General features: G+C 35.0%; 1 protein-coding gene across 3 annotated transcripts in view; it reads left to right on the top strand.

Annotated features, from left to right (window-relative positions):
• NOX4 (NADPH oxidase 4) overlaps positions 1-16,672 on the top strand; it is a 145,228-nt gene extending 128,556 nt beyond the window's left edge. For all 3 annotated transcript variants that reach the window (XM_027083632.1, XM_027083633.1, XM_027083634.1), the window contains 3 exons: positions 2,768-2,836; positions 4,431-4,531; positions 14,525-16,672. In XM_027083632.1, coding sequence (XP_026939433.1) covers positions 2,768-2,836; positions 4,431-4,531; positions 14,525-14,645 — 291 coding nt within the window. In that variant the 3' untranslated portion in view covers positions 14,646-16,672. The remainder of the gene's footprint in view (positions 1-2,767; positions 2,837-4,430; positions 4,532-14,524) is intronic.
• Positions 16,673-21,362: the final 4,690 nt, after the last annotated feature.

The following is a 21,362-nucleotide window of genomic DNA, read 5'->3' as shown; positions in this document are numbered from 1 at the left end:
ATTTATTCCAAACATTATATTACCAATCTTTCAAATTTCTATCCATCTCTTAAACAATGGCATCTCTAGTTTTCCCTGAATGCTAGTGAGACTGAACTTCTCCCCCTATGCTTATCAACCACTTGTATTACTTCTCGGATTTCCTAATTCTACCTTTGCCTGTTTTTCTAGTTTAAAAAAATTGTTTTGAACTGATAGAGAGCCTATACTTTTTTTAATAAAAGGCTATAATTGGATCCAAGATGTGGAAAGGCACATTTGAATGATAGATGCTTTATAAGGCAAGTAGCAGGGCAGGAAAGGAGTAAAGGAAAGAAAAAAATATAAATGGCTGGACATTCGAAGTAGTTCAATCTTAAGATTTCTTCTCAAACTTTTTGGTGGATATGCTTTACCCTTAGGATTCCATGGAGTAAATAATATAAAAGCTTAAAACTAGTGTAAATAATGTGGTGATGATTATCTCTACACACACCTCTGTATACCTGTTTCGATTTTTCACATCAAGAGGATGAACAGTGGTCCTGCACTTGTGCCTCTGAAGAAGATGTTAAAAAGAAGTCTTTTTTTATTTTCTGTCTTTGCAACTGAGTTACCAAGTTCAGTGTGTTTGTGTGTGTGTGTGTGTGTGTGTGTGTGTTTCTTTAGTAGATACTATTGCTTGTTTTCAATGACAGATAAGTTAAAATGGAGACATTGAAATCATTAAATACCTTATTTAAGTCTGCATACTTCTCTCTGGAGGCTGTGGGCATCAAACACGTTATTTTTTTTCTTTTTGTTTAAATTAATTTTTATTGGAGTATGGTTGATTTACAATGTTGTGTTAGTTTCTACTGCACAGCAAAATGAATCGACTATACATATCCATATATCCTCTCCTTTTTGGATTTCCTTCCCATTTAGGTCACCACAGTGCATTAAGTAGAGTTCCCTGTGCTATACAGTATGTTCTAATTAGTTAAGAGAAAAACAAATATTGTATATTAACGCATATATGTGGAATCTGGAAAAATGGTATAGATGATCTTACTTCCAAACAGCAGTTATTGATGCAGGAGTTATTGGGGTGATCTCAGAGGAGCATCCTGGTAGATATTTAAGACAAAAATCAATGCAAGCCATGTGTTGTGTGAGGTGCTATCCATTACTGGCACCTGGAAATTCCTGTTTCCTCACAATTAAAAAATTAAAATTCATAAACCCTGATTCAATTCCTGAAGGGCATTAAAATGACTTTAGTGTTTGGGTATAACTTGAGGCAGCTGCGGTATGGAATTTAATGATTATATTTTAAGACTATTATGATAAGAGAATCATCACTTATCACTTTAAAAGTAAAATGTGTTTTTATTGGGATTTTATAACTTAGAGTTTCCACCTGTCAGAAAATGTATAGTTTTAGATCCAGAAGAAACCTGTAGGATAATGTCATTCAACTCTATCATTGTCCTGATGAAGAAACTGAGGCCTTTATAAGTTGAGTAACTCCCTGGAAATCTCAAGGTTAGACAGTGATGGCGGTAGAAACAAGTCTCTAGCCACCTGCCAGGTGCCCTTACTATTATAAAGGGTGCCAGAGGAGTGATGTAACCTCACTTAATTACTCTCTATTTGCAAAATGACTTATTTTGCATTCCTGAACCTTCTATTTGGAGCCCCAATATATATTCATTAAAAAATTATTACTTTCACACTCTGTAAAAACAGTACTTGAAATCAATTGATCCTTTTTCTGCAATAAGGTCCAGCAAAGCCATACCATCTCCAGCAAACCTACTATGCCCACTGATGCTCAAGAGATAGTTTGGCTGTTGAAGAAGTGCTGGTCTCTTCTAAGCCTTTCCTCAGGTTCTACACATCAGATACTCATCTCTGTTCTCCAGAGCACACCATGGTTATTGTGTTCCTTGCTTCTCTTCTACTTCTTGTTTTTTTTTACTTTTTGACTCCTTTTCCTTATCTTTCAGCATCTCCTTATTTCAGGGTGGTGAAAGGAGGCCTTAAGAAGAATAATATTTTTTTTAATGTAGATTTCAGAAGTCAGGATTCAGTCAGAACTAGGCCAGAGTCATTAGCAGATTCATTTTTGCCTTCTGGTAAAAGGAAGCCTATGGGGACAAAACCCTTTTACCCCCTTTGTTGAATTCATTTTTCTTCAGATATTTTTCTCTGTCAGTTTATTTTTCAAGATTTCAAAATGTTTGAGAGCTTTTCCAGACTATTTTATTTTGGCAGGTATATTTGCTGCCTCATACATTTTTATACAAGGGAAACCAGTGCTGAATAGGAAGAAGGTAGGAACTGGAACCAGGTTTTGTTTGTTTTGTTTTTTGTGATTCCTAGCATGCCTATTAAATATCACTTTTTACTTTTAAAAAATCATATTCTTTCTGAGTGAACTTTTTAGTAAAATTTAGAGGCTCTTAGGGAATAAAATCAGAAATAATTGGGGAGGATTTAGGGGAATATTAGTGTAACATTTAGCGTGTTTGATTTTGTATCTATGAAGATAACAGAGAACTAATCCTGTCCACTACCTCCATCATAACTAATTAAACCAGTAGGTGACAGGTTATTAATGTTAGAATCTGCCATGTCTGTGGTACATATATATGTATGTATATATGTACATTTGCTCGTAGATGTTGGCTGTAATAAGACACGATACATCTTAACAAATCGTAGAATCACATATGTTAGGATGGGAGAGAGTCTGTGTATACAGAACAAATTTTAATGTCTATTTACTTTTATGTCCTGTCAGTTTTGGCAAGAGAACAGACCTGACTATGTCAACATCCAGCTGTACCTCAGTCAGACAGATGGGTTACAGGTATGTGTTTGGATGTTATTGTAAATTAAACAAGCCTCTTGAGAATAGAAGATTTACTGTAGGGGCCATGTGGAAGAAAATTTCTGCAGGTGGTTTGAAGAGATGTTTCCCAGAGGAAAGCCTGTTTTGGAATGTGTCTGGCAAACTCATGGCTTGTCCTTGAAGTCAACCGTATTCTCCCTTTCACAGGGAGCTGGAACAGACCTTTTAGTTCATCTCTCTTCTCTCCACAGTTGCCTCATCTAGAGATGAGGACATAAGCGAATAGTCTTGTGATTATGTTCATCGAGGGGAGGTTTTTTTTTTTTTTTCAGTACGTGGGCCTCTCACTGTTGTGGCCTCTCCCGTTGCGGAGCACAGGCTCCGGACGCGCAGGCTCAGCGGCCATGGCTCACGGGCCCAGCTGCTCCGCGGCATATGGGATCTTCCCGGACCGGGACACGAACCCGCGTCCCCTGCATCGGCAGGCGGACTCTCAACCGCTGCACCACCAGGGAAGCCCCGAGGGGAGGTTTTATGTGGCGAGAGAAGATAAGATCATACACAATTAAGCTTGTTTCTCTTCAAGGGAAGCTAAATAAAGTAAGAGTCATCACGCATTATTTACTTCACTATTAGACGCTGTGCTGAGCATTTCATATAGGTTATCTCATGTAATTCCAACATATTTAAGAGGTAAATGATTTTGCAATCCCCATACCACAGATGAAGAAACTGTTTACAAACAACATTGAAGAGCTGTATAGCCGTATAGACCTGAGCATGAATGCTTTCACAAGTTTTATTGTAGTATTTTCCATCATACATTTTCTATAAGTTTGAATACAAAATATGAATGTCAGTTACTTTGAAACTAATCTAAGCCTATTTTTTTAGTCAGATTTCTACCCTACTTGGTATGTAAAAACATTTTATTTTACACTCTTATGAAGCAAATCAATATCATTATTCCTCATGGTTTCACTGTAATTAAGGTACAGAGCATATATTACATCTGGTTCTCAGTTTGTCTTCCTGGGACTCAGACACTTTCTCGTCTCTTCTCACTTCACTCTCTTTATCACCAATTCAGATCTAATAGTCTGTTAATTGCAAGCACCAGTACATTAGAAGTTGTTTCTTGACAGATCCAAAATTTGGAGCTCTTCTGTTTTAGGCTATCATGTCCAGGATCATTTCCCCAAATTTATGGTGACAATTTATAGTATTTTACTCATATAATGAGCCAAATATGATAACTTTGCAGTACAAAAATGCTTCAATAAAGCTTATGTGCTGCGCCTTTTTTGAGAGTAGGCAATTAGAATGCATTCTCTAACGCTGCAGTTACTTAAAAATGATGCAACTAACTGAAGTCTAGGAAAATCAGCCATTTGTAATAATGGCATTCAAGAAGGTAATGGATTTTAAAGGGAAAGAGGGAGGAAATGATGCTTCTAAATGACTTTACCTAATAGGTTGCCATATGATACTTGTATTCGTTATATCACAGCAATTTGTTAGGAAGCCAGAGCACCAGCAAAGATGATGTTAGAGAACTGGGTTATTTGTCCCACTCTGTGTCATGTAAAATATAGTGCTTTCTTTTTGGCAGAAGATAATTGGAGAAAAATATCAAGCACTGAATTCAAGACTTTTTATTGGACGTCCTCGGTGGAAACTTCTGTTTAATGAAATCGCAAAATATAACAGAGGGTAAGTACTATTCCTCAAAACATTTATGTGGCTAATGATCAAATTAAAATATTCCCAAGTCATCACATTAAGTTTTTAAAGGTTACTTAGTAATGGGTTTACAAATTACAGAGTCACTTAAACACTCAATTATCACTACCCAAGGAGGAGGCAAGGCAGGAACCACCTCAAGCATCTGTAATGCCAAATACTTAAAATTTGGCTTAAAAATAGTCTATTTATGAACTAGACTCTCCTACCTACTTTTAAATTTACATAGATCCATATTATAAAGGGTGTTCATTCCAATAGCATAAATCAGGTAATCATTGGGAAAGTTTTTTTAAATCACGTTAGCAAGCGAGGGAGGGCTATATGTCTATGATCTGAAGCGATACAGCTGAAGGAAAGCATTCATTTTGGGCACAGACTAGGGAACCTGTTTGTCTTCTGTAAAATTATCATAGTGCAGGGCAATGGTCTATAAGATTTTTAAAAGCATTTTGAAAACCATATACCCATTCACACATTTTAAAGTTGGCATCAAAAAAGTTTCATCATAAGTTTAAATAGTTCCAAAGGCTATAATTTCTAACATACTGCAGATATTGACATTTTAAAATTAATGTAACTCTTTTAAACATATCTACTGGAATCTAAATATCATAGTTTCTTGATACCAACCTTGTATATTTGTATGTTTTGTAGCTTTCACTATCAGTTAGAAATTTTACATCACTCTTTTGTCTAGTTGAACTTGTATTTCTATCCTGCAGAATTTTATTAAAATTCAATATAATTTTACACTTGAACTAACCATACTTTTGTTGCTAAACTAAACACACCTGCAATAAGAATGTATATAAATAGAAGATTTAATTTTTAAAATTTTCTGTGACTCTAAGGCACCAATGATCATCGTTTTCTTCTAGATTGAATTATGCTACAATTATTAGCATATATTTGATTAATTCATAATTTTAAGAATACATTTTGATAAATATAAAAAGGGTATTTGATTGTAAGTGAATGAGATAGCTTATTAGATGGAGAGTTTTTTTAAAGCCCCGATTTATAAATTTATGGACGAATATGATCTACTGAAATAATCATGGATTCATCATGGCGTTTGGCTTCATCTTCAGAGATTTTGTTTTAGGAATCATGGTGTGAAGCCCCAGAAGCAAAACCTAAAAAGGAATACAGTGACCCATGTAATTCAGATTACAATCATGTTTGAAAGCACTCCTAGATTTCCTTCCTTGATGAAGTAATTTGGGTTAAAGAGGAAAGCATTATTTGGAAAGCAGAGGTCCTTTGTAATATTCAGGGCGCTAGTTAAAGGTGAACTATAGAATAAAAAAAAAAAGTCAACCCACTTTTTGTTATATTTCTTTCCCTTCTTTCTCCAAAATCATCCACCTTAGATGTGATCATCTTGTCATACTCACCTGGGTCTTGCTATGCACCACAGACTCCTTCCTCCCTAATGACATTTAACTGACTTCTGACAAGCGTTCTTTTATTAGTTTTCATAGTATAGTGCTGAAAACTTTGATAGCTTGTTTCTTTGTTTTGCTTGTTTGTTTTTGCTCAATTCTGAAACCAAACAGTAGAGGATCTTTTGCAAGAAATTACATTGGGATTTTTGGTTTCTTTGGTTAGTTCTCAAGAGTTCTCATTTGTTATACTGTTCATACTGAAAGGGATTTTGTATGTTTATTTGGTTGTTTGTTCATTTTCTTTAAACAGCAAAGCTTATTTAAGAAGAGCAAGTATGCACCATCTACAGTTGACATTTTGTACACTTTTGTTTTATGTATTTGCTCTGGGCAGGCACCTCAAATGCATTATTTTTTGAAGGATTTTTATGTAGCGTAGCTAGGAAAAGAATGGATCAACGTCTTAAGGTTTGTTAACTGGAAAAAGGCACTATTTAAATAGAAGACTTCATTTTAGATGTAAAATTTTGGTTAACTTCATGTACATACATTGCTGAGAGCATATAAAGAGATAAAAATAGAGAAGAGAGGCATATTAATTTGCACACATGTATGAGAGTGGTCTCTTCCTTGTATGTCTTTTTAAAAATTATTTATTATACCTGAGGTCCAGTTTCCTGTTATTTATAGTAAAAATACATATCATACCTTAACTTAGTTGAATGTATGCATTATGGAAAGGGAGAAAGAAAGAACTTTACATGGCCTTTGGAGTAGGGAAGACTCTTCTGGGATTGATGTCTGAGATATATCTATATTTTACTGCCACATGGTGTTTTAAAAACAAAACAGATTAAGGATACCTAGGTTTGGCCTCTTACATTTGCTCCTGTGTCCCTGGGGCAAGTCACTCGACCCTCTGTATCTGTAATACAAGGAGTGAATAATCCCTAAGGCGTGAATAAGCTTTCATTATATGAGATCACACACTTTAAAAATGAATGGAAAAACGAGTATCGGTGTAATAGGAAAATATTCACCAATATGTTGAACATTTCTAGAACTAGTTCCCAACATCTTCCCCCAAACAACATTCTCTGCTAGCATCTAAGTCTATCTCTACCCATCTCTACAGAGTTTTTGTAGATAAATCTCTAGATGATTGTTGGATTGCAGCAACTTAATGAAAATTAGTGCAAATTAATTACAAATGTTAATTAAAAGTTGTAGGATTTCACTGTTAGTGAAAGTGACATTGGGGAACTCCTCAAATTACACAAACAAAGATCTCCTAGAGTTAAACTAGTTAATAATAATGGAATAACAAAATGTAAAAAAAAAATGATCATATGCGGTGCTTTAAAACTAATGATATTATTATGAAGAATTTAAGATAAGCCTTTAGGAAATTTGCAAAATTTGAAAATCTAACTCTATATTTGCCCTATGAAAGCCAAAAAAGAAAATAATGGTATCTTATTGTCATAATGCAGTGTTGACAGAGACTGTATACAGACAGCCAAAATGTCTCATTCCCTTTTCATCTTAATGAAAACTGCACTATGGCTTTTTTTATTTTTGGTGGTATAAATTCAGTAGTTCAGTTTTATTCATTTTAAGTAATCCATTGTGTCTAGCTCTGGTTTTGATAGTAACCTAAATTTTATTAAGTGTAAGAATTTATTTTCATACTTTTTTATTATTTTCTTTCTTCTGCTCACTTTGGGTTTAATTAGGTCTTCTTTTACTAGTTACTTAAGGTGGAACCATAGGTCACTGATTTTAGATCTTTGTTCTTTCATAATAAAAGTGTTTAATACTATAAATTTTCCTCTAAACACCACTTTAGCTACATACCACAAATTTTGATATGGTTTATTTTCATTTTTATATAGGTCAAAATAATTTTACAATTACCATGTGAATTCTTTTTTCGTTATGTAGAAGTATGTTGTTTAATTTCCAAATATAGGGGTATTTGATCTTGATTTCTGGTTCAGATGGGTTTTAAGAAAACATACTCCTTGTTATTTCAATCCTTTAAAATTTATTGAGACCTGTTTTACTGCCCAGAATATGGTCTGTCTTGGTGAATGTTCCATGGGCACTAAAAACGAATTTGTATTCCATTGGTTTGGGGTAGAATACCCTATAAATATCAATCAGTTCCAGTTGGTTGATAGTGGTATTTAAGTCTTCAGTACACTTACTGATTTTCTGTCTACTTGTTCTGTCAATTTCCAAAAGAAGAGTGTTGAAGTCATTAACTATAATTCTAGATTTGTCTGTCTTTACAGTTCTATCAGTTTTTGATACATGTATTTTGAAGTTTTTTAGTTCTAGGGTTTAGTTGTAGTGATTAAACTATTTACATCTTACTATTATACTGCATTCATTACAAAATAAATTACATTTTATCATTACATAGATTAAAAATATTCTTCGTTTTTCCAGCTTTGTTGAAAAATAACTGACATATCATATTGTATACAGTATAACAATTTGATATGTATATGTTGCAAAATGACTACCATAATAAGGTTAGTTAACATATCTATCACCTCAAATAATTACAAATTTTGTGTTTGTGTGATGAGAACTTTTAAGATCTACTGTCTTCCCAACTTTCAAATATACAATAAGTATTGTTAACTATAGTCACCATGCTGTCCATTACATCCTAGAACTTATTCCTCTTGTAACTATAAGGTTGTAACCCTTTGTCAGTCTTCAGTCATCCCCTACCTTCCCCATCTGCCTCTGGCACCCTCCAATCTGCTCTGTGTTTCTGTGAGTTTGGGATTTTTAGATTCCACAAATGTGTGAGATCATACAGCATTTGTCTTTCTTTGTCTGATTTATTGTGCTAATCATGATGCCCTCAAGGTTCATTCATGTTGTTGCAAATAACAGGATTTTCTTCTTTTTTATGGCTGAATAATATTTCAGTGTGTGAGTATCACATCACATCGTATTTTCTTTGTCCATTCATCCATCTATGGACACCAAGGTTGTTTCCATGTCTTGACTATTCTAGATAATGCTGCAATAAACATAGGGGTGCAGGTAACACTTCAAGAGAGTGATTTCATTTCCTATGGATATATACAGAGTAGAGGGATTGTTGTATCATATGATAGTTTAATTTTTTGAGATACCTCCATACTATTTCCCATACTGGTTATACCAATTTACATTCCCATCAGTAGTGTACAAGGGTTTCCTTTTCTCCACAACCTCGCCAACATTTAAAATGTAAAAATGAATTGAATAGACATTGTAAAAATGTCTATTCAGTTGTTCTGCCTATTTTTTAACTGTGTTGTTTTTGTTTTGATATTGAGTTTTATGAGCTGTTTATATATTTTGAATATTAACCCCTTATCAGTCATATCATTTGCAATTATTTTCTCCCATTCAATAGGTTGTCTTTTTGTTTTGTGGATGGTATCCTTTGCTGTGCAAAAGCTTTTCACTTTAATTAGGTCCTGTTTATTTTTACTTTTGTTTCCTTTGCCTTAGGATATAGATCCTAAAGCATATTGCTATGATTTACGTCAAAGAACGTTCTGCCTATTTTTCCTTTTTTATGGTTTCCGGTCTTATATTTAGGTCTTTAATCTAATTTGAGATTCTTTTTGTATGTGGTGGGAGAAAAGCCTATAATTTCATTCTTTTTACATGTAACTGTACAGTTTTCCCAGCACCACAAACCAAATTCAACAATACATTAAAAGGAACATACACCATCATCAAGTGGTATTTATCCAAGGCATTGCAAGGATGGTTCAGTATCTTTATTTATTTTTTTATAATGTAGTGATACACTACATTAACAGATTGAAGAATAAAAATTATATGATCATCTCAATAGATTCAGAAAAAGCTTTTGACAAAATTCAGCATCCATTTATGATGAAAACTCTCCAAAAAGTGGGTATAGAGGGAACATACCTCAACATAATAAAGGCCCTATATAATAAGCCCACAGCTAATGTCTTACTCAATGGTGAAAAGCTGAAAGAGTTTCCTCTTATTGTATTATTATTATTATTTTTTTGCTAGAGAGTTATATGAATTTCTTATATATTTTACATATTAACCCCTTATCAGATATGTAGTTTGCAAAAATGTTCTCCCATTCCCTAGTTTGCCTTTTCATTTTGTTGATCATTTCTTTTGCTATGTAAAAGCTTCTTAATTTGATGTAGTCCCACTTATTTATTTTTGCTTTTGTTGCTTGTAGTTTTGGTGTCAGTTTCATGAAATTATTGCCAAGACCACTGTCAAAGAGTTTTTTCCTCTGTGTTTTCTTCTAAGATTTGATGGTTTAAGGTCTTATATTCAAGTCTTTAATTCCTTTAGAGTTAATTTTTGGGAGTAGAGTGAGATAGGGTGCAGTTCCATTCTTTTGCATGGGAATATCCAGTTTTCCCAACATCATGAATTGGAGAGAGTAGCTTTTCCTCATTGAGTTATCTTGGCTCCTATGGATTGAGTTACAGTCCAACAGTTTACTGTTGCTTTCTACTTATCTCATTTGTTCTTTCCTTTTTTCTTTCTTTCTTTGCTTTCTTTTCAATTAGTGTTATTTTATGATTCCATCTTTTTCTCCTAAAATGACATATTAGCCATACCTCTCTGTTTGACTTTAGTTATTTCTTTAAGGAATTGTTCCCCAAGTTGCAATCCTTGGACTAGCATCACCTGGCAACTTGTTGGAAAACCAAATTCTTGGAGCCATATCCAAGATCTGCTGAATCAGGGGATCTAGGAATACGGCCTTGATATCTGTGGTCTGTGAAGTGCCTTAGGTGATGCTGATGAAGCTGAAATTGGAGAAGCATTGCTCTAGGTTTACAGTGTACACCATTAGCTTATCACAGTGTACTTCAAATAATGTTATACTACCTCATGTACTTCCACTCACCCTGCATCTCTTTGACTGTTGTTCTTGTTCATCTTTCTTCTACATATACTATAAACTCCATAATGTATTGTTATTACTTTTGTTTTAAATATCAATTATATTTTAAAGAGATTAAAAATTAGACAAAATATACAGTGTATTTATTCACAGATTCACCATTTTGGTGTCCTTCATAGCTTTGGGAAGATTCACATTTCTATCTGATTTCATTCTCCTTTCCTACGAATTCCCTTTATATGCCTTATAGTGCTAGTTTGCTGGTAATGAATTCTCTCACCTTTTGTTAGAAAAGATTACATTCTATCTTCAATTTTGAAAGTTATTTTTGTTTGGTATAGAATTTGCTCGATATAGAATAGTTGCTTTTTTTTTTTTTTGTCTTTCAGCACTTTGAAGATTTCACTTCATTGCCTTCAGACATAAATAGTTTGTGACAAGAAGCCTATCCTTCATCTATTTATTATTTGTCGTGTGTCTCTGCCCCCACCCTCTGTCAGCTGCTTTTGTGTTATTCTCTTTGTAACTGGTTTCCAGAGTTTTATTATAACTTGCGTTATGTTGTTATGTGTGTGTGGGTGTGTGTGTGTGTGTGCATATTCTCCTTGGAGTTCATTAGATCGTTGGATCTGTTTGTTTTCATCAAATTTGTAAAAATTTTGGTAATTATTTCTTCAAATATTTTTTTCTCTTTCCCTCTGTCTTCTTTTATTTTGAGACTATAATTACATATATGAAAGACTGGTTGGTATTGTCCCTCAGGACCTTGAGGCTCTTTTCACTTTTCCGCCCAATTTTTGTTCTCTGTGTACTTCCATTTGGATATATTCTACTGCTATATCTTCAAGTTTACTTATCTTTTCTTCTTCAGTGCCTATTCTTCTGTTAACTCATCAGTATATTTATCATTTTAAATATTTCATTTAATCTCTAGCATTTCCACTTAGGCCTTTAAAAAATCTTTTTCCTTTCTCATCATGTCGATGTTTTTCTTTGAACATATGAAACATGTTTCTCATCACTGTTTCAGTGACCTTATCTAATAATTCCATCGTTTCTGTCATTCTCGTCCCGTTTCTATTGACTTATCTTTCTTCTTGTATTAGTTTGCTAGGACTTCCATAATAAAATCCCACAGGCTTGATGGATTAAACAATAGAAGTTTATATTCTCACTATTCTGAAGGCTAGAAGTCTAAGATTAAGATGCTAGCAGGGTGATTTCTTCTGAGACCTCTCCTTGGCTTTCAGATGACTACCCTCTTGCTGCCTCTTCACATGGTCAGTCTTTTATCTGTGCATGTGCGTCTCTAGTGTCTCTTTAATTTCCTCCTCTTAAAAAGACTCTAGTCAGATTGCAATAGGGTCCACCCTAACAACATCGCTCTATCTTAATTACATCTTTAAAGGCCCTATATCCAAATACAGCCACATTCTGGGATACTGAGAGTTAGAGTTTCAACCTATGAATTTGGGGAAGGGGACAAAATTTAACCCATAACACTTCTAGTTATAGTTCATAATTTCTTGCTATACACATTCCTGATAATTTTTTATTAAATGCTATACACTTTGAAGTTTAGACATCAAACTCTAAATTTTTATTTATTCTTTTCAATATTGTTGGAATTGTTTTTGGCATACAGTTCTGTTACTTGGGTTCAGTTTGATCTTTCTTCTTTTTAAATTTATTTTATTATTTATTTTGGCTGCATTGTGTCTTCGTTGCTGCATGCGGGCTTTCTCTAGTTGTGGTGAGTGGGGGCTACTCTTCGTCGCGGTGTGCAGGCTTCTTGTTGCAGTGGCTTCTCTTGTTGTGGAGCACGGGCTCTAGGCACACAGGCTTCAGTAGTTGTGGCATGCGGGCTCAGTAGTTGTGGCTTGCGGACTCTAGAGCGCAGGCTCAGTAGTTGTGGTGCACAGGCTTAGTTGCTCTGCAGCATGTGGGATCTTCCCAGACCAAGGCTCAAACCCATGTCCCCTGCATTGGCAGGTGGATTCTTAACCACTGCACTACCAGGGAAGTCCGTCAGTTTGATCTTTTCAAGGCTTGCTTTTATTAAGCTTTGTTAGTATGAGTCCAGAGCAGCCTCCAATCTGGGCTAATTTTACCAACATCCTCCCTACCCTTTGCAAACAAGGTAATAACTTTAGTACACTATCCATTGCCAATGTATTATATTTAGAGCTTTCCATTTGGGCTGTGGGAATATGAATTGTTGACAGCCTTGCGTAAACTCAGAGTTGTTTGACCTACTGCTCCTTGGTAGTTCTCTACCCAGTTTCACATGGTTTCCTCTCACATATGAGGAGATTAGTACTGAGCCAAAGACTTGAGGATACTCCTCTGCAGATCTCCAGAGCTTCTTTCTTTTGATATCAAGTCCTAGCTGCTTTGGCCTTCATGAACTCCATTCTTTTTCTCTTTAACTCAGTAAGACCACCAGTCTCTGCATGAATTTCCCTCTTCTGCGCTACAGCTTCTAAATTGCCTTCAGGTCACAAGAAGAGATAGCTGTCAGGCTCACCTTGTTTTTTCTTTTTTTCTCAGGGATGACAGTTCAGTGCTGCCTGTTGTCCAGTATCTGAAAATAATTGTTTCATATGTTATCTGTTTTGTCCTATTTTTTTAATTCAAGAGGGTAAATCTAGCCCCTATTTCTCCATCATGGCTGCAAGTAAAAGTTTATTTTGTAGTTGTTTCAGTTTTCAAGGTGAAAATTTTAATAAAACTTTTTTCAGTATTTATTATAAATTTTGGTACCCATTTAAATGGATTCACTGTCTTTTTTTCAGCAACAATTATTCTCAGATAATGAATACATACTGGATTTGTCCAAGATATGATAAGAATTGTCAATCATTTTGATATCATAGGAAGAATTCAATGCAAATCAACAAACTTTGCAGGAAATCAATGTGAAATAGTAATCATTTTGTGGGATTTATTTATTCTATTTGTTAGCAATATGTATAATTTATCTACCAAAATTTTAAGTTAGCATATATAGCAAATAATAAAACCTGCTTGGTATTTGTTACAATTATTGTGGCACATAAATAAAAAAGAAAATGTATCCAGATTAGTAGGCTTTTTGTTATAATGTAGAGATAAATTAGTCATTTAAATTATCCTTTCAAATTGGTAATAGCTTTCCTTTCTTTACGCTTATTCACCACTTCCCATGAAAATCCACAGGATCTTTAGGGGGAAAAAATGTCTGTAAAACATTTAGCATGAGAAGAACTGATATGGTCCAGGGTGGATAGAAATCTATTCATATGTCAAATGTGGAGCAGTTGACAGCTATCAGTTGCAGCTCTTGACTTCGTTTCTGCCCTCATCAATGACATGCAGACTGCTCACTCTGTCTGATAAACAAATATGTGCTCATAGCTATATCCTTTGAATGATCTTGATCTCTGGCATGAAAAGCATATCTTCCCGATGGTCACTTATATTTGGTAATAATTGGAAAATTATTTGTATGCAAAAAAAAATTGGAAAATTATTTGTATGCAAAGCAGCAAGAAATTAACTTTGTTAACTTTGTTAACACCTTAAACATGCTACTAAAAGATACTTCTTGTCATGTTCTGCCTAATTTTCCACGTGATTTTCCATTTCCTCCCTTTGTCTTTCCAGGAAAACAGTTGGTGTTTTTTGCTGTGGACCTAATTCAATTTCTAAGACTCTTCATAAACTGAGTAATCAAAACAATTCATATGGGACAAGATTTGAATACAATAAAGAATCTTTCAGCTGAAAACCTTTGAGATGAACAAGGACTCTAAAGAAGGAATGAGTGCAATTTCTAAGACTTTGAAATGCAGCTGGATCAAACAACTGTGTCATGCCAAAGAGTAGCAAGGTTTTCTTATTTATGATTATTTAAAATGGAAATGCAGAGAATGTGGCAAGATGACAGGTCACATTCCATGTTTAATCTGGAAACCAAAGAGGCCCTGAAGAATATTTGATGTGATTATTCACTTTTCACTGCTCAAATTAAAAGAAAACTATTAGATGCACACTGTTGATTTTTATGGCAGATTCAAGAACTCCCTAGTAAGGTGTTGCTCACTGAGAGGCTGATAGCTTTGGTCCTCTTTAAATTGTTTTTGGTTGAACAAGTGCAAGATTGAACAAAATTAAAAATTCATTGAAACTCAGATTACATTTTCTACGTGAGTATAAACAGAGAAGCTTTGATTTAGAAAAGCTCCAGGTAAATATACTAGAAGTCTGAAAGTACAGCACAGGACGCCATTGATACGGGTACTTTGTGTCAGTATCTAATCTTGCTTACTACTGATGCTAATACCTCTACTTATGTTCAATGAACCTTTTGCAGATGTAGATATGATACCTATTTTTATATTTTTCTTTCTTCTTTGTTCCTTAGTCTAGGGAAATCTGCCCTCCCTTGGCACGTGTTAGACACAATGATTTAATCGGTCCTTTCTATCCCCAATTTATTTAATCTATTACTATTGCATTTTAATGAGGAAAATATCATTACTATAAATTATAAAGGGACATATAGACTAATAACTTTTTTCCTTTTTCAGCATTTTGGCCTCTATTATTTTTATTTACTTTTTTTCCCAATGCAGTTTATCATAGCCTCTTAAGGGGCTTTGTTTAGTTTGCACTTTGAAGACCAAAGGGTGTTATGTCTGCCAAGGTCACTGAGCTATAATTTCTCTCTCTTTTGTCACACATTGGTTTATGCTGGAGACATTGAAAGTGTAGTCACAACCCTGAATAGGAAACCTATATTTTACTCTTTATACAGGAGGGAATGCTTTATTTGCTTATTGAAATTTAAGTGCAGAATCAAGAATATTATTGTTGCACTGTCTGGTATTCTGGGTCCTGATAAAGAATTACTGAGTTTAAAGTCACTGTTAGGACTGTACTGTGTGATCCTATCAGTTTATGCTCCCCGGCCATTATATTCTCGGCTCAGCGAATATAATTCACTACCTTAAAAATTAAGGCATTTTTACAATTTAGTGATTTTCTTTTGCAGACATCTATCAATTGCAACCAAATATAGCACATTGCTGGAATCAGCAGTGTAGCTTGTCGTGCCTTTGTTAAAATTTTGCATGGTATAACATAACGTGATAGATGCTACTGTCATCTTTTAGCTCTGATTCACCAGTAGCAATCAAGCATGTTAAACCATCTAGCATTAAATGCCCATGAACATATTACTTACAGCTCTTTCTTCCTCTCCTTGGAACTCTTTCTTCTCCTTCTCCGGAAGGAAAGTGAGTCAGAAAAAGATATGGGAAATGTGCAATGTTCCTACAGATTTAGCTCTGAAGGCATATTTAATAACCAGTACATCGTGGCAACACTTTCTAAAATAAAAATAATTTTCATAAAAACACATAACAGGAAAAACTGGTAAAAAGAAACTTGAGTTAGTACAGGCTTGATATGCAACACTCTTTACTAATTATAATTTATTTATGTGATTATATTAATACACCTCATTTTAGTAAAACTGGTGGAAAACTTTTCAAGAAGAATGATCTTTCCAAGTAGGTCTGCTATACTAGATGAGCTTCTTGGCCTATTTTAAATTCTAGCGGATGTTCCAACGTTGAGTGTTAAACATAGGTAATTTTTGCTTCTGTAAGTAGGAATGAAACTAAGACTTCGTCATGCATGTGCAAGAGAGCTTTGTTTTGTTGTGAGGGCTTCTTTCTCTGGGGCTAATTCTTGTCGGACCAATCTTAAAACAGTAATTTTAATGGCAATAAATGTTAAAATTGAAAAGGTATCCTTGAAATCTCTATAAGCTGACTTTACATTTGCAACAAATAAAGCAGGCAGAGTTTCTTCACAAGATGACACAAGTTTAAGAAACATAATTTATTTGAGTGTGCACTAGCATGAGTGGCCTTAAGGATCTCAGTTCTGGGGCTGTCAGTGACACTGGCTAGTGGTGGAACTGTGGCAATTGGTCCTCACTCTGGAATGAAGACTTCTCTTTTGGACTAGGTCAGTAGTTAGCAGTCTTTTTAGTAATGTATATTTTTGAGAACCTGATTAAGATGAATACTATGACACACCTACAAAGTATTACATATAATTTTGGGGGGCCCACAATCTCCAAAAGCAAGGATTCCTTTTTAAGAAACTCTGAACAAATAATCATCATTATCGGTGCTTTTTTTTTTTTATCCTATGCCTTTCTTTTCTCTGATGTTTTGGATGAAACTATCCTTTTTTTATAGGATTATACTAAGACATGAACTATATGGACAAAGGAAAGGAAATTCTCTTTATATGCCCCAAAACAAAGAATCCAATGGAATCTTCCATGCAGTTTTTAATCTTTTTTGGATCTCCTGTTTTATGTAAGGGAATGCTGTGGTTTTAACATATCAATAATAATACTAAACTCAGATTCACATACACACACACCCCAGACATACATTTAGGGCTTGTTTTCTGGAGTTGTTGGGTTTTTTTTTTTTTTTTTTTCTTTTTTTTTTTTTTTTTAAATTCAAGTTAAAAGTAAAATGACTGATAGTATTTTTTATTTAGTGACTTTAAATGCCAGTAGGGTGATTGTGATAGTGCAAGCACTTAAAACAAAAAAATAAAAGCAGTGGGGCTTCCCTGGTGGCGCAGTGGTTGAGAGTCCGCCTGCCGATGCAGGGGACACGGGTTCGTGCCCCGGTCCGGGAAGATCCCACATGCCGCGGAGCAGCTGGGCCCGTGAGCCATGGCCGCTGAGCCTGCGCGTCCGGAGCCTGTGCTCCACAACGGGAGGGGCCCCAACAGTGAGAGGCCCGCGTACAGCAAAAAAGACAAAGCATAGGCTGAATTGACTTCATCCCTATGTCCATGTTACTTGTAACCCCCCAAATCAGTGTTTACTTGGAGCATTCACAGCAGGTAATGGATTTAAATTATAAGTCATTGTTAAAGAGGCTTGCTGGAAGTAAGCGGGCCATGGTTGTCATCAATAGATAACGTTGGTGCTAAAGAATGTTCATTATATTAAGGAGAAAAAATTTTAAGTAGAAAAAAAATTTGTTTCTTTTTTCCTTAAGGATGGTAAACTCAGCTGAACAGTGATTTTTCTAAACAAACCATGAGACACATTTTAAAGTGCTACTCATGATAAACAGATTCTTTTTCTTGTGCTGTCCAGGATACTTTCATATCTGGTTATATTATAGAAACATAAAATACTGAAGTTAGGAGTACTCTTATTTTGCAGTTGAGGAATCTGAGACCCAAATGGAGATGGAAGCTTGCTTCAAGTCATCCACTGAGTTTGTCACAGTGTGGAAACTGGAGTCCAGCTTTTCTAATCTCTGCTACTGAAAAGGACTTTCCCCCTCCCTGTGACATAAACATCTATAAGTCACAGCTGTTAGTTTGAACCTCCTATAAACTCTATTTAATGCTACGTGGAAAATAAAGTATGAGTGTTAATTCCAGATTCAGATACAGAAAATAAGTCTTTTTCCCTATATATCTTCTGATTATAATTTGTTAGTCTTACATGTTTTGCATATTAGAACCCATTTCTAGGTAATCACTTTTAAAATATGACAATTATGATAAAGGGATTATATTCTCCAGAAGTCTGTAGTGGAGAAATATGTAATAGTATAGTTTCTAGGAAATGCTAATATTGTAATTTTAAATTGATTGATAGATAGAAGTCATAACCTCACCAGCTTTCTAACCACCCAGGGAAATGTTGATATTAAAACAAATGACTGTTGTTCGCTATTCACGTGACCATAACATGCTTCTTGTTCAGGAGAAGAAAGTCAACTTTTTGTAAACTCTTGAGACAAGAAATAAATGAAATCAAGCATAATGAGATCGACATTTACTTCAGCTACCACAGAACAATGAGAACTCGCCACTTCCTTCTGTCTAAATCGCCCCTCCATTACCCCAACTTCTTTATTTCATTCTGTAGTATTCTCAAAGGACAGAGTTGCAAAAGCTAGCTAGATGAGGTTCTGCAAAGAAAAGAAGCAGACTTCCAATACTTAGCAAAGAAAGGTGCATTAAGGGAAAAGAGAAAAAAGGCTGTGTGAATCACTTAAAATTAGCAGAGTTAAGCAAAGTTGTTTTAGAACACACACCAGTAATTCCTTTGAAGCAGATACACAGAATTTTTATTTTCTCCTATACAAAAGTTTGATATTCTTGCTTATAGAATCTGAAAATAGATTTTTTTATTGTATTTTACACTGTTGCAAAATCCCCAATAATGTTAATGCGGTATCTTAATACTGAAATTTAAGAATCGGTAAGGGCAGGAAATGCCTCATAGGAGCAAAACTAGGAGGGAAAACAAGGGAGTCAGAGAAAGAGAAATTGTTTAACAGATCAGGACACGATTATGCTTTTTTCCATAACGTAGATGCTCAAATGTGGGCAAAACTAGCTATTACTCTGGTTTGAGAAAATGTGAAGAATGTAGTGTTTGTTTTTAGGAATCCTTTCACATTTTCATTGCTACTAGAATTTTAGCAGAAGCTTTACTTTTGATCAGAATTATATTTGGCTTCTATAAGAATTAGAGTTTGATGAGCTACTGGTGGACCTGGAGACAACCCCAATATTTAGGTGAAAACCAATACCACATAAATGCTCTAGTATATGAGGCAATAAAGAAGCGGAGGCTGCCATGCACTGCTGCAGCTACATACACTGCACATTGATGTTCTGTCATTGCAAGGTCATATTTCTCAGCAATTATCCTTCCACACAGGGAATGAAATCTTCCTAACAACGCAGACGCTGAGAAAGATATTCTCTGTGCTATAGCGTAACAGTGTATCTGTTCAGCTATATCAGCACATTCATCTGAACCTAGTTATCATTTTAGGATGACTATATAATTCATTTTACTGGTGAGAAATATCCACAAGGCATAAAATGGGAGCCTTGCTTGCTCCACTGGCTAGGGAGAAAGCAGTTAAATCTTCCAGGGTATCCTCGCCAGCTGAGCCTTAAGGAATGCAAAATACCTTACCACACATGTGTTGGAATGTGACCTGGGTTGCACTCCATTCTCCATGATTAGCTGTGCTACACAGTTTATTCTAGAAACTCCCAGGGACTATCCAGGTCAGGAAAATACCAGCTCTTGAGTCAGCTTGGCGTCTTTAATCACATAACTGGGTACCCACTAGGTACAATTACATCCGTATTTAAAGATGGCGATTATCTGCTTGCCAAATGGCGTTAGCAGGAAACTGTCTATATGTTCTTCTCTTTTCATTAAAATTTAATTTAAATTCAGAGTTGGGAAGCATAGAAAGCACTTTAAAAAGTGGAAATGATTGGCGGCAGTTCTTCCCGAGAGTGTGCCAGTTTCATCATTTTATTTATTCAGCTACCTCCAATGTGTGGAGTGAACAGGATCCTGGGTTAGAAATCAGAAGACTTGTAGCCTTTACCCCTGGAAAGTATTAGACCATGTGCATAAAAATAGGAATAATATTTACCTCTGCTAAACTTACAGGGATGCAGTAGGGCAAGAATGTGGGAGAGAGGAGGAAAGGGTGATGAAGAAGGATACACTTCCTGAGTAAACCTTTCTTAATAGGTTTTTTGATAGCACAGTCAAAATAAAACACTGCTCCAAGAGAGTGAAAACACAGGCTTTTCTGAGTCACACTCCATTGTCACTGAAAGAATTAGTATTTGTATTTTCAGGGCAAGTAAAGAAGTACTCACAAGCAAACTGGCACCGCTATCTCCCTTGGTTCTTCTGACATTTCCATAAACAAAGTCACCTGTCTGTCCAGTATAACTGCCCTCTGAATTCCTCTTGACCATTTTTGGTCAGGCCCAATGTGGCTGGAGATAGCTGTATTGATCTATGACAGTTGAGCTAGGAATTGCTGGAGGGTGCTGTAAGTTACTTGCTTATTTAAGGTTTGATGGAGAGAAAAGCAGGTGTTTTTGAGACCTCCTACTGGATTAAAACCAAGACCTTTATCTTAGAACTAGAAATAATTCTAAAAAAGAAAAAAGCACTGCATCATAGCTATTTTTTCCTAGATGGAAATAAATTAAATTTATCTTTTTCTTACTCTTAACAAAGATACTTTGTATCATATATTTTCATCAACGCTTACACTATTTTATAGATATTTGTATTTAAATTATGAATGTGCATGTGTATGTGAGAGAGAATATTTTTATGATGGATTGAAGGAAAATCGCCTATATGAAAATTACATTCTGCAATAATGTGTAATGATACTTTCCATCTTTCATCAATAAGCATTCAATGGTGGCAGGTTCACAATTGGAGGATGCATAGCCCACTCATCACGATATGAGACACTCAGCATTCTAGGTGTGGCATTTGATTCTTGTTGGGCTAAATGGAAGTGTGGGTTTACGCGGTGCTGGGGAAGAAGCACTAACTCAGATTCAATATTTGTAAAGAATTGGAAAAAATACACTTACTTTT

This window comes from Aethalodelphis obliquidens, unplaced genomic scaffold, assembly GCF_003676395.1.
Source record: "Aethalodelphis obliquidens isolate GAN/ISIS:26980383/991018 unplaced genomic scaffold, ASM367639v1 scaffold50, whole genome shotgun sequence".
NCBI classification, from domain to species: domain Eukaryota; kingdom Metazoa; phylum Chordata; class Mammalia; order Artiodactyla; family Delphinidae; genus Aethalodelphis; species Aethalodelphis obliquidens.
This window is presented reverse-complemented; position numbering and strand designations above follow the sequence as displayed.